We start from the raw sequence: 14307 nt of genomic DNA on the forward strand, positions 1-14307 counted from the left end.
TTCCACAGCCCAGTTTAACGATTGTCTGGGGAGACCTATAACCTCTGCTCATGAGGAAATTATAGAAGCCCCATTTTTCCCTCTGGGGTGAGACAGTATTGAAGAAGGTTGGTTAATTCTTGGTACGATTTAGAGAAGAGCCTGCCTTGAGAAAGTATGCTGGTGAGTTCGCCAGAGGAACAGCTTCTTACCTGAACGCTCAGAGTCGGGAGCTGAGGTCTGTGCAGTGTGAGTCTCTGTGGCCCAGGGCACTAGCCGTGCTAACACGAGTTAGGACGTGTCCTGTTGTCTTTCTGAAGATTCAAGAACTCGGAGGATACTGATAGGAGACAGCCCCATCCAAAGATAAATTGTAAATTGAGGCACAGACATATTTGCTTGCTTGCTTTTTTTGGACTCCAGCCTTCTAGAACACAAACAAAACAAAAACCAAAGTGAGGTCTTCAGGATCAAATTGCACTAGTTTTACGCCAGTGGAATTTGAAATCCTGTGAGTTTTAAGTTGAGGCTATGGAGGCTACTATGTTAACGATAATAAACAGGCAATTTAGAAAGGCTTTTTGAGCAGCTACTGTGTATAGTTCACATGTCTGGGTGCTATCAGTAAGAAGGGATGGATTGGGATAGGGGTAGAGAGATTAAAATTGCCAAAAATCCCCCCAGCAAAACCCCAAACTGTAAGAAGTATTTCAAGAATGTGAAAGACATTCAAGGGAAGGAGAAAGGTTTGCTATTAACACATTGGTCTCAGGTGTTTGTTAAAGTTGGTTAGCTAAGGGTTTTGAACCCCTACCAGTATATTAGCCTATTTAAACATTTCTGGGTAGATGTGAAAGTAAAATGTTCTTCACCAGAAGTGGTCTGTGGTAGAGAGGACTCACTCTGGTACATTGGGGGATGAGAGAGTGCCAGGAATGATTTGGACTCAATACAGAAGTCTTTCTTTTCAAATTTTAAAATGGCACAAGCAAATAAGCTTTTAAAAATTATTTGGAACAAGAAACGCATAACTTAGAGCAACTGTAAAAGTTAATACTCCTTTAGTTCTTTATATGTGTATATTTTGCTTAGATTTTCATCTTGCTATATTAAGAAATATTTCTGAGTGAAAATAAAATCATACTGAAATGTCTATAATGTAGTAAGATAGTCCACATGTGCTTTCTTTTAGTGGTGTGACTTGTGAAAGATATTTCTTTTTTTTTTTTATAACATAGTCTATGCATGGAACATTGAAAAGTATTGAAGGGCCTCCAAACTTGGGTATAAACTTGCCTTTGAGCATTAAGCCTACAACTCAAAATTCAGCAAATCAAAACAAAGAGGACACCAGATCCGTGAACGGGAAAGAGAAATTGGAAAAGAAATCCCCATCACCCGTGAAAAAATCTTTGGAACCCAAGAAAGTGGCCAGTCCTGGGTGGACGTGTTGGGAGTGTGACCGGTTATTCACACAAAGAGATGTTTACATTTCCCACGTGAGGAAGGAGCATGGGAAGGTAAGTGACGAGTGAAATCCTCCCTGTCAGTGTAAGGAGGACACTCCCAAGACGTGGGTGCTTGCTTGGCTCTGCCGGTAATTAGTAGGATGACCTCTAAAATCACTCATTATCTGTGAACCTCAGTTTCTTAATCTATAAAATGGACTCTCTGGGATTTCCCTGGTGTTCAGTGGTTAAGACTTTGCACGTCCATTGCAGGGGGCACGGGTTCGATCCCTGATAGGGGAGCTAAGATCCCACATGCCTCGTGGCGTGGCCAAAAGAATTTTTTAAAAAAGACTCTCCAGGTCCTTATAATCTTGTGTGATTTTGCTGATAACGCCTTCACTTGTGCTCCCTGAGGCCAGCAGGGAGTTTTCCACCACACCCGTGTTTATAGCTGAGGAAACGGAGAACCATGATAAACCAAGGTTAAAAACATTTGAATTTGCCTATTAGCTCTATGACAAATAAAGGAGAAAGGAGGAGAGAAAGAAAGTGGGTGTTTTGAAAACTGTAACATTTGTCTGACTTCTGTGATTCTCTCCTGAGTTTGGTGATAGGAGAAGGACCTCATCCATAAACCATCCAGGAGAAGCTCTGTAACTCAAAATCTCTGAAAAATCTGAGTGTGCTATTTTTTCTTTTTAAAATAATAAGTATACATCTCTAACTATTATGGATTTTTTTAATGCCCATTATTAGACTTAATAAAACTAGCAAGATTATTTTTTAATATTACTCTCATTGTCTCAAAGTTGGTCTGTTCCAGTTAGGATCCAAAAAGTCTGCTTTGCATTTGGTTGTTGTATAACTTAAATCTCTTATTCTCTAGCATTCCTTCTGACATTTTGTTTTATTTTTTAATCTGCTGTATATGTTGGAAAAATTGGGTTATCTGTCCTGTAGTTGTCCCTCACATTTCTGGACTTAGGTAATTGCTTCCTTTTGACATTGTTTGTTTCTCTTTATCCCATAATTCCCAGAAATTGGATTAGATTCAGGTTGAATTTTTTAGATGGGAATACGTCATCGTTGCTGTATTTTTGTTTCACATCCTGAGGCACCTAATACCAGCTTGTCCTACTTCTGGTTCAGATAACACTGTACTTTTAAAGAAACCATCTTATTGCTTTAATTTAAGCCAATAAAACCAAATAGTTATTCTTGGGGAACCTGTGTAAAAAGTGCATAAGAATTGGTTTGTGATTAGTATATACTAGATCCTTGAAAAGTCTGTTTCTATAGCATGTACAAATTAATTAAAAGCATTACTTTGTATTCTTATTTATGCTGTTTGAGGTATTCATGAAGCTGGCATGTTTGGCCTTCCTGCCATCCCAACAATGTAAACTTGCCTTTGAGCATTCATCACAATGATCACAGATGGCAAAAAGATGTTTTTTTATTATATTTTGTCTAGCTACACTTAATTCAGTATCTCCTCATATAAGAATTAGTTAGGGCTTCCCTGATGACGCAGTGGTTGAGAGTCCGCCTGTGATGCAGGGGACACGGGTTCGTGCCCCGGTTCGGGAGGATCCCACGTGCCGCGGAGCGGCTGGGCCCGTGAGCCATGGCCGCTGAGCCTGCGCGTCCGGAGCCTGTGCTCCGCAACGGAGAGGCCACAACAGTGAGAGGCCCACGTACCACACACACACACAAAAAGAATTAGTTACTTATAGAATATAAATGGCTTTAATAGCAAGCACATCGCTCATTTAACTGTCTCAACCTTAGGCTCCCCTCATGGGCTGTAGCATCTTAGAATATTCGTGCTAAATATTTGGTAGTTCTTTTGCAGCAATACTTGATAAACCTACTATATAAATACACGACCTGTAGTTCTTTCAGAGCCCAGTGTGATGATTCTAGGAAACGTCTTCTTTTCTTGGCACCCAAACTGGATTTAACAAACGTTGAAACAAGAGCAGACGGTAATAATTATCTGGTAGTCCGAACCGTTCATTTCTTATACATTTGAGATTTCTGTAACCAACTTGGAACCTTTCAGAATTCTTTTCTTTTTTTTTTTATTTTAATTATCTTGCATGTCTGACAATTATTGGGTTTAGAATATAACATGAACAGACAGCTCAGCGAAAGAGTTGGTGGGATGAAATGTCACACATTCCTGCGGGACCACAGCTGGCCGTGTGCGCATGCGCGCCGCGCACGCGGTGTGAGCCCTGACGTTCGGGGCGCCGCTCGTCACCGAGGGAATGTTTAGCTTAGCAGGATTTTAGGATTAGCTTTGAAGAAGTTGAGACTCTCTGCCTTTTGGAGTGAGGCACATCAGATTAGATTACAGCTTCAATTCTGTTCGCTTGGGCCTCCTGAAAGAACCAAAGGGAGGTGGGGAGGGAAGGAAAGACACGTCTTTATAAGCTGTTTTGAAATGAAAAGAGTGTTGAACTTGAGTCAGAAACCAAAGCGTGAGTTCTCCGCGCTGAGTCACACTGGGCCCTCTGCTTCCACACCCCACCTACAGACGTCCTGGTGTCTGTTCCCACTCCTTCCTTCTTCCCTCCTGTCCCCAAACCTCAGATCTCCTGCCCCCTTTTTTTCTCTCTCCTTCCTCCGGACAGCCAGCAGGCACCCTGCCGTCCTCACATTTCCACCCACTGTGCTCCTCAGCTGACCGCTGCGGGCTCCGTCACCAGACCCACCTCACTCGTGACCTCCTTGTCGAGGCAAGTGGTCATTTCTCCATCTTTACGTCCCTGACCCACTGCAGTATTTCACCCGACTGACGGTTCTTCCTAAAAGCATTTTCTACTCTTAAGTGCGAGAAAGTACACTCTCTCCTGCGTTTTCTCCTGGTAATTCTCTCTCTGGGAAGTTTCAGGTATCCTCACAGCTTCACTTCTCATATATATCAATATATGTGCAGATAACTTCCAAATCTCTGTTTATAGCTCTGGTTTCTTGCCTGTATTCCAGTCCCTGAAATCCAGCCACTTACCAAGTGTTTCAGCTTCTTGTATCATTTACAGAAGCTTTAAGCCTGTTCAACAAGGAACATAAACTATTCTCAAATATAAAATCAGAAAGATGAGCTTGTCAGTATTATTAATCCAGTGATCTCATCCAAGCTGTGAGCCTTCTCCCAGATAAATGTACAAATACACAGAATTTTATATACAATTTTAGGGGCTCACGTACCTCCTGAGATAATTTCTTGGTTGCTCTAGGGGTGTCCTAGGGACTTCAAATTAGGATCCCCTCAATGAGATAAGTGTCTGAGGTCATTCTCACAGAACAAATAAATCTAGAATTTAAGGCACCTGATAGTAAATAAAAAAGTGAAAGTTGTCTGTACTTGTTCATATCTTGAGAATTACTCAGTGATCTATGATAACTGTAGCCATTTTCTCATTTGCTGCCAGGTACCCCTACCCATCAAGGGACCATTATTAACTTTTAAATAGAAAGATCCTAAAGCAGATTTGCATTTACTGAATTCTGGGACTCAGATGCCATCAAAATGGACCTTCTGAGACTTTCTGAGGTTCTCTCGAGGTATAAGTGTGGTCCAGTTCTGTGTCTAGAAATTGGGAGGAGCCTGGGGTTTCAGAGCCTGACAGACTTGGGTTTGAATTCTTTCTCTGGCCTTACGGAGCCCAACCATTTCAGAGAACAGGTTGTTGAGTAGCTTGGTTCTGAGCACCAGGAAAAAGAATGTGGTGAATCCTAACTACAGGTAGTTCCAGGTAAGTTTTATTTTCCTCTGTTTACCAGGGTACTTGGTGGTAGGTAGAGTAACACCAGAGATGGAGAGTAACTGGGTTTCGCACAACCTTTGACAGAATCACTCAGTACTGCTTTGTGTAGGCTCGCACAGAAGGGCCTAGATGAGACGTTGAATTTATAGCTGACTCATGATTCATTGCTCTGTTGGAGAGAAAACTTCCATTTTGGATCAGATTTTACCCAATATTTCTATCAATGACTTTTGACTGTAGGGAAAGAAACTGAGGGGGGATTTCACAAGGTAAATCTTAACAAGTAAACACAGATGTTTCATTTAGGTTTTAAAAAATCAAGCACACACACACACAAAAAATCAAGCACACTGATATTATGTGGAGAAGATAGGGTTTAGTTATCTTACGTGAAAAAACATTCCACCTTTGTTTGCCCATCTTAAGACCACCATCCTCTGTGGCTGCAGAGATAGCATCCACATCAAGGGAGCAAATGCCCTTTGCTTTGGCACTGTAATCTAGCTAGTAGTTCTCAAAACTTGACTGTGCATCTGAATCCCCTGGGGGAGGGCTTGTTAAAATCTTCATTTCTGGGTTCCATCCCCCCCACAGTTTCTGATGCAGGGTCTGAGATGGAGCCTGATAATTTGCATTTCTTATAGGTCTCCACTTTGACAACCGTTGGTGTACCCTAGGTAGCAGTAAAAGCCCCTAGAGCCCATTGATTTGTACGAGAAATGCTTATTATTTCTTGCCCGTGCAGAGTTTGTTACCGGTGTGAGGAGTTCTCTGGGGCAGCTCTCCTTCCAGTGACTCAGTGATCAAGACCGTTTCTTTCACCCCCATCATCTCAACATAGGTGCCCCTGCAGTAGGGAAAAAAGACTAGAGAATCACATGCCCTTATATTCTGGCTGTGACCTGCAACACATGCCATTGGCCAGGACAGGTCATGTGACCAGACCCACTGGCAGTGTAGTCTTCACTGTGCCCCGGCTGGGGGGCCGGGGAGGGGGAAACGACAGGCAGTGTTTACCATGCCCAGTGCGGTGGCCATGGCATCGGAAGTGGTGTGCCCGGGTTCTCATGGCACTGGCTGAAGATGGGTATTAACACTAGCACTTAGGAGGGTAACCGGAAGGGTGAGGGTCTGGAAACAACGTAAGGAGGAAAAGAAGCTGGAGTCCGAGGGAGCTTTGATAGCTGTCTTTAGATACCTGTATCCTCCATAGAAGGACCAGTGCATGATTAATTATGGGGGAGCTGGAGCCTTGTGGGTGAAATACCTACCTACTTGTCATGGGCAGGTAGATTCAGGCAGCAGCCAAGTGACCACCTGTAAAGGGATGGAATAGAAAGGATGCCTTTCAGACTCACACCAGGATTAAATGAAAGCATCTGTAGTAATACATGCAGTGGTGGCCTAGCTACCAGGAAGTAGGCATCTGTATGCGATCATAGTCTAAAAGTCATTCCATCTGTCTGCAAAAAGCATTTCTTCTCACAGTTGATCTAATTTGTAAATTGCAGCAGAACTTGCAGAACAAAGTCATTGTGACCCCAGTGGAACTGAGTCCAACAGAGTGACCGCACGTTAGAACCACCTGGAACACTAAAATCCCAGCACCCATGTGCTCCCCAGGCCAATTTCCCGGGCGATGCTGTGGATGGGACCTGGCATTGGCATTTTAAGCCAGGTGATTCTGGTGTATAGGCAGGGTCAAGAGCACTGGTGTCCTCAGGGACCTGCTGTGGCCCTCGCTCATCTGACGGAAGCACACACCTTTGCTGGTTTATGGTGCAGGGGAGGCTGGTCCCAAGCGCATTTGTTGACGAGACTCCACCTAATGCTCACTGTTGGGGGTGAATGCGGGTGACACAACTCATGGAAAGTTCAATGTTAGTGCGTAGGTGAGCAGCTGGGCCGAGTCTCACTATTCAGTGCCTAATTGGAAACTATTCCAGGGTGTCTTAATGTTTCTGTTGCTAATGAGTTTGTGAACCTTTAAAAAAAAAGTCCACAGATCTCATCGCCTCCTGTTTTGGTACTGGTTGCGCGTGACCTGGAATACTTGGTATTATTTCGTCTCTTCTGTTGTGAAATACACTTTCAGCATACTCAGAGATGTAGTTGAAAAGGGGGCAATGGCAGAAACGGAAAATGGGAGAATGAAACGATGAGAGTGTCTGGGAGATAAGCAGAGCTATTGATGTGAGCATGCTGTCATTTGCCTTTTTAAGTGATGGTGAGTTTCCTGTGTGTGTATACATTTGTGTGTGTGTTTATGTGTGTATTTTTTTAAAGCACCCATCCGACCTGGATCCTAGCCATGCTTATAAAATATATGATAGGGCATACTTTTTTCCCTTAATCTTTCTGAAACATTTTTAGAGAAAATTATGTAATAAAATGTTACATCTCCTTTTTGTTTCTGTCTTCCTGCTTTACTGTGGTGTTGATTATTAGTTAAGAATATGAAAATATTGTTTGCAATTAACTGTTTGCAGTTAATTGCCAGATGGTTTCACTTTCATTCTTTTAGCCTTAGTTAGAGTTCATCCTGTTGTCATTATGCCTGCGTTACTTAGGAATACAAAAAGGCCTTTAATTAATATGACTGTAAGGAGAGGAATAGGTTTTTATCCTGAAGCTCAGTCTTTTAGCTGTGGTGGGGTTAACGCTGCCAAAATTATACTACCCTGGCAAGAGGTGAAAAACATCAGTTTCTCATATCTTTTTGGCTTAGAACTTATTTGTGATTGCTCAAGGTCTCAGGAGAAGTGTGTTTAAGTCACGTGTGTATTCTGCACTCCTGGTCATTTGTTGGTGAAGGATGGTTTCCCACTTGATTGTATGTTTGGCATCAGATTTGAACCCAAGGGTTGAAAGTCACATAAGTTAGAGTTTGTATATTAATGCTTTGTGCAAGAAGTGTACATCATTGCTGGTTTTAGGAGACTTATTTTTAATTTTGGCCACTGAAATTGATATTTTATTAATATATTTTTTATTATAATTTAATTATAATTTTAATATGTAAATTTTAGAATATATTTTACTATATTTATAATTTAAATTATACATTTATTATAATTTTAGTATATTTTATTTATTCTATTGGATAGTTTATTAGTATAGTTTATATGGTTTTATAAGAGTCTATGTGATTTAAAAACTTTAAATGGAAAAATGTCAAAGTTTTTAGTTCAAAGCATATTAAGACACACCTATTGATGATGTGGGTGAGTTGTGCTGATTTGGAAGGTGGGGTGATGAGATGACAGGGCTTGAGGACTTGCTGCCTGTGTGGCGTGCACCATTTTAATAAGTAGTGCACTTGTCCTTGAAGCAGGCTCTAAGGTGGACGTTGTTACGAGTGCCGTTTTACAGGCGAGGAATGGAACCTTAGGGAAGGTTGATTTATTACCCCAGGCTCTACAGCTTGTAAGCAGCAGAAGTAGGATTCCAATCCAGACTCCCCAGTGTAATGCTAGCAGCTACTGTTTGCAGAGCAGGAAAGCTTGATATTTCAAAAATAGCTTACTTTTCGTCTCATTAGATCTTTCAATACCGATGTGGAACAGTTAGCAAGTATGTGACTTTCCATCCATCGTCACTTTAATTTAGGCGTTTGGTCTTGGTTAAAGTTGTTTATGTCATCCTTAAACCAGCATGTGTCTATGGTTTAGGGAGAAGGTTGAGTGTAACGGTCTCAGATTCCTTAGCTGGGACGCACGGCTTTCCTGGAGTGGTTGCAGTGATGGGATGTGTCGTTATTCATTGTGCGGGTCTTCCTGCGGGGTCTTGGGATGCTTGGGGTGTCTCCCCTTTCTTAGAGACTACCTGGGTTGTGTTTGTGGCTGAGTGGATTGTAGCGGGAGTGGGCTTCCTGGGAGATAGAGGATCTTCCTGCAGAAAGAGGGCTCGGAAACCTGCAGAAACGCATGAGGGAGTCCGCTGCCTGACTCCAGGAGTTACCGACAGTAGAGGCTCTCAGGGAGAGTAGAATCAGGATCAGAGTGTTGTCTGTTGGTCTGGGTCTGGGGAGTTGGGGCGAGGAGAGGCGGGTGGGACCTGGGTGGGGTCCACTGTGGGTAACTGTGACAGCATCACACTTGCTCACACTCCTCCCCTCGATTTGTCCCTTGAAGTTCTGCTCTAAAGGAATTAGTTAGTTGCCTCGGCATGACGAGCTGTTGAGGGTATTCACTATTCACTTCTTACTGATGCCTAACAGGGAGATGGCACTGGAGAATAACTTCAATTTAGGAGTTAATACATCTTTTAAAATATGTAGAAAGCAGCAAGTTTTTATCTCGGGCATTACCTTCCATTTAAAAAGTTCAGGGAATTTCCTGGCGGTCCAGTGGTTAGGACTCTGCGCTTTCACTGCCGAGGGCCTGGGTTCAATCCCTGGTCAGGGAACTAAGATCCCGCAAGCCGCCCAGTGCGGCCAAAAAAAAAAAAAAAGTTTAAGAATTACTTCTTTGATGTTAGTTTCTAATATATTCCAGTTAAACTATTTTAGCAGACCTATTTTTTTTTGAACCCTGAACAAGAACTTGGAAAGCCCCCGCCTTCCCAGCAATCCTGCCTTGTTTTACTGAACCAAAATACAGTTACAGATGTAGAGAAGGAACTATGAGATTTGGCACTAAATTCAAAGAAGATGAAAGGACAAGTTGAGTGACCAGTTTCCACTTCTGAAATTTATGAGGGACAGAAAATGAAGAAATATAAAACCTTCAAGAAAGATTAATAAGTTCTTTTGAAAGTGTGACTCAAATAAGACTATAAAATATTATTCCAAATTTTGTTTATAGTCAGAAGAGATTTTTTTTTTCAGATGCTTCAGAAGATTTGCTCTTAGATGTAAAACATTTATATCTGCTCGTATGTCTCTTGCAGCTATTTTAGGAGACATTTTTCTGTAAACTCACCAAGAGGTTTCTGCCAACAAAGTTGAAGGACTTTGAATATATATATATATATATATATATATATATTTATTTATTTAAAAAATAAACATTTATTTTTGGGTGCGTTGGGTCTTTGTTGTTGTGCAAGAGCTTTCTCTAGTTGCGGTGAGTGGGGGCTACTCTTCGTTGTGGTGCGCAGGCTTCTTCATTTGGTGGCTTCTCTTGCTGCAGAGCATGGGCTCTAGGCGCGTGGGCTTCAGTGGTTGTGGCACGTGGGCTCAGTAGTTGTGGCTCACGGGCTCTAGAGTGCAGGCTCAGTAGTTGTGGCGCATGGGCTTAGTTGCTTCGCGGCATGTGGGATCTTCCCAGACCAGGGCTTGAACCCATGTTCCCTGCATTGGCAGGAGGATTCTTAACCACTGCGCCACCAGGGAAGCCCTAAATATATATTTATATATGCCCAGTTACATGGTCTAAAGGATAAGAATGGCTTCCTCTGTGAGCTCCTTTAGTGAACGTTTTCTGATTCACCGTAGGACATGGCATGTTACTGCACATTCCATTGGATATTAAGTATAAAACCCCAAATTGAAAAATGTACAGGGAATTCCCTGGTGGTCCAGTGGTTAGGACTTGGCGCTTTTACCGCCATGGTCTGGGTGCAATCCATGGTCGGGCAACTAAGATCCTGCAAGGTTCGCAGCATGGCCAAAAAAAAAAAAAAGATGTACAATAAACATAATAACAAAGTAGTAGGCAAATATGTTAAGTCTCAGTCATCAGGTCAGTGAGGTTGCCTCTGAAAGTCTTGTAGGATTTAGGGGCTGGTGGAGCCAGAGCGGGAGCTGCTCGTGGTCCCAATAGAGAGGGTCCCCAGCAGAACCAATCGCCCTGCCATCAGAACTCAGGAGATCAGACCCAGCAGCAGACAACACAGCTTAGCGGTAGATCCCCCCACAACTGCCAGAGCATCTCTTGGGAATGTTGTCTGTCTGTCCCGGGTGGACCCTTGTGGGTTTGTCTAAGGTGGAGTCCTGAAGCTCTTGGTGTCTCTCCTGGGCCTTCCCACACCTGCCCTGCCAGGCCTTGTGGTTCCAGCAAAAAGAGCTGCTTATGGTCCCTTCACGCACACCACACTCTTCCTTGTCTTTGCCACTTCAGTTCCCTTTGCCTGGAAATCCCTGTCCTTGCCTCATTGCCTGGTTAACTCCCAGGTGGATCCAGCTAATTGTGGCTAGCAGCAGTGCCCCTGTGCCCGCGGGGCCGCTCTGTGTTCTTCCGCCTGCCTGTGGCCACTGCGCTCATAAACGGGACATCCACGCTTTATTTTTTTTTTGTCTTCTTCAGCAGACTGTGATCTTCCCGCTACAGAGCAGGGAGATCCTGGTGAGTGAAAGTAGGAGCTCAGTTAACAGTGTGGAATGAATCAGAGAGCCCTGGGCCCCATGGGGTGCTGGAGAACCAGGCTGTCTGGGCCTTCAGTGTGGCCAGGCCCAGGCTCTGGCTGGTTACTCTCACTCCTTTTTGTAAGTGTGGGTGGCACCTGTATTTTTTACCTTGCCGCCTGGCAGGTGCAAGCCTCTGGCCCAAAGGGGTTGGATCAGTGTGAGTTCATTGACCTTAAAGCGCTGGTGCTGCTGACCAGCACAATGTATCTTTTTTTTTTTTTGGATTGGAGTATAGTTGATTTACAATGTTGTGTTAATTTCTGTTGTACAGCCAAGTGATTCAGTTATACATATATATACATTCTTTTTCATATTCTTTTCCATTATGGTTTATCACAGGATGTTGAATATAGTTCCTTGCAGCGCAGCGTGTCTTTGCACTTGAAGTACAGCTCGGTGGTCCTCTGCCCTGAGAGCGTGCCGGCAGCACCTGTTTAGAGAGGGCTGCCTCCCGCCCCTGCAGGGACTGAGGTGTTCGCAGACGTTCGGGTGCTTGCAGTGCATGGCCCAGCAGGGCTGCTGTGATTTTGGAGACCAAGGAAGACTCTTCCTCTCTGGGCTCTTTCTGTTTATCTCTCGAGGTTTAGGAGGTGGAGGCTCCCTGGATGCTGGGCTGGTGCTGTTGCCAGATGGGAGAAACACGAGACTTGGCCGTCTCCGTCTGCTTTGGGTGAATGTACCAGGACTTGCTGGCCTAAGAACATTTGTTATTAAAAACATTGCCTGAAGCCAGGGACTTACTTCCCTCGCTGTCACCAATGAGCAGTTTTCCTCCTCTCCGCTTCCACTGCCCCCGACCCAGACTGAAGCCTCCCAGGGTCCCACCCCCTGTTCTCTGTCAAACCTCAGTCCCTTCCTGTGCCCCAGCGTCTCCTCCCTGCCCCTGGCATCCCCGGTAGGCAGATATAGGTATAGTTCCAATGGGCTGAGGCTAGGGGAGGAGAGTAGTTTCTTTTATGACCTGAAGTGTCCAGGTTTGCTCTGGGATTGGGTTTCTTCATTGAACCAGATCCGAGAATGGTGGCGAGGCTTTAGAATATTGGTACGGTATTGTGGTGCGATGTGAGGAGGCTTTTGTGTGCTTGCCCAGGAATGCAGCATCCATTTGTAATCTCTTTAGGAAAATGCGTTCCTAAGTCCAACTGGCAGACCAAATTTTTAAATTTTAAGAATTTAGCTCCCGACTGTGGTGACCTACATGGGTGGGATGGGGTGGGGGGGTGGTCCATGAGGGAGGGAATATACATATACATACAGCTGATTCACTTTGTTGTGCAACAGAAACTAACATTGTAAAGCAACTCTACGCCAATAAAAAATAATAATAATAATTCAGCACCCAATTCAGTAAGCTGATATACTACCTTGAAGCCCAAAACAACCAGAAAATAATTTTACATCCCGAAGTGGGGGCATCAAAGAAAATACAAGGCCATCTTGGCTGTGGTTGACTTGGTAAGAGTCATAAAATAGATGGCTCTGGAAGGTGACTCAGAGGTCACAGATTCCCACTCGGTGTTCATTCAGTAATCTAGATCCTGGTGGTACGCGGGACATGATCTGAGCACTTCCTATGAAAGGAAACCATCCTCCTCATTTTGTAGTCATGACTTTTTCTTTTTTTACCCGGTTTGTTACTTACTTTGTTAAATAGATTTGGTTCTGAATGATTGAGACTTGGCTCTGTTTTCTGTAGAATTTGAGACAGGGGTCTAAATCTGGGTTAGCAAACTGGTTCACAGGCCAGCCACCTGTTTTTGTAAATAATTTATTGAAACACAGCCACGCCCACTCATTTATTCGTCATTGTCTGTGGCTGCTTTTGAACTACAAGGCAGAGTTGAGTAATTGCAGCAGAGACTTTATGGCCTGCAAAGCCTGAAATATTTACAATCTGGTCCTTTACGCAAAAAGTCTGCCAACCTCTGGTCTAAATTTATACTCTGTATGTATTTCCCCCAAACCACTCAGTTCCAATTTGTAGAAGCTTGGATGGTTTATTACTCAGAAATTATTTTTCTTGATGCTTTCACATGTATGAAGTTTGAGCTTCCTGTGCTGTGTTCATCTAAATACCTTTTTATTTGTCTATTCTTAGATGTAGTGAGACTGGAAAATCTCACTAGTGTCCTAAATATTAAATTCTCTCAGAAAAGACTAGAATTTATGACCCACAGTATTCCAGATTTCGGAGGAAGGCTACTCTACTTGTGTGCGTACAAGACCATTTTCTAAGAGAGCATAGGTGGTTTGGGTGAGCAGGTTTATTTCTTGTGATTCACCATCCATGACTGTAGGTAATACTCATATAGAGTGAAAGCTTTACAGTTTTGTGGGCACATACTGACTATATCCGGATCTAATAGGAATAGATGAATTAAATACTAATGAAGCATTAATTTTTATTTATCCTGGTGAAAAGTTTCAAGAATTCTCACAATGCAAATTATACCTTTTATTTATTTAATACATATGCTAATGATACATGTTTCTTTAGTGAATTTCTTTTTTAATAATCAACTTACTGAGTTATAATTTATATGTAATCTGAGTACATTTTTATTCTGTAGAAAAGCTAATTTATTTTACAGGAGGCATATATTAGACTATATGTATATATATAGAGATTTTTCACCTGTTCAGGTTATCAGTCTATACTGTTATGTTTTTAAAGTCTTTGGTGCCTCTGGGTACTTGCATATTATAGGAATAAGATACAGTTCTGAAACTGTTTAGAACAGGCCATTCATTC

At 42.9% G+C, this 14307-nt stretch overlaps 1 protein-coding gene across 15 annotated transcripts in view; it reads left to right on the forward strand.

The window, feature by feature from the left end:
- The window catches only part of ZNF532 (zinc finger protein 532), a 114664-nt gene that overhangs the window by 84170 nt on the left and 16187 nt on the right, over nucleotides 1–14307 (forward strand). For all 15 annotated transcript variants that reach the window (XM_060118146.1, XM_060118151.1, XM_060118148.1 and 12 more), the window contains one exon: nucleotides 1218–1499. In XM_060118146.1, coding sequence (XP_059974129.1) covers nucleotides 1218–1499 — 282 coding nt within the window. The remainder of the gene's footprint in view (nucleotides 1–1217; nucleotides 1500–14307) is intronic.

This window comes from Mesoplodon densirostris, chromosome 15 (genome assembly GCF_025265405.1).
Source record: "Mesoplodon densirostris isolate mMesDen1 chromosome 15, mMesDen1 primary haplotype, whole genome shotgun sequence".
Lineage (NCBI taxonomy): Eukaryota > Metazoa > Chordata > Mammalia > Artiodactyla > Ziphiidae > Mesoplodon > Mesoplodon densirostris.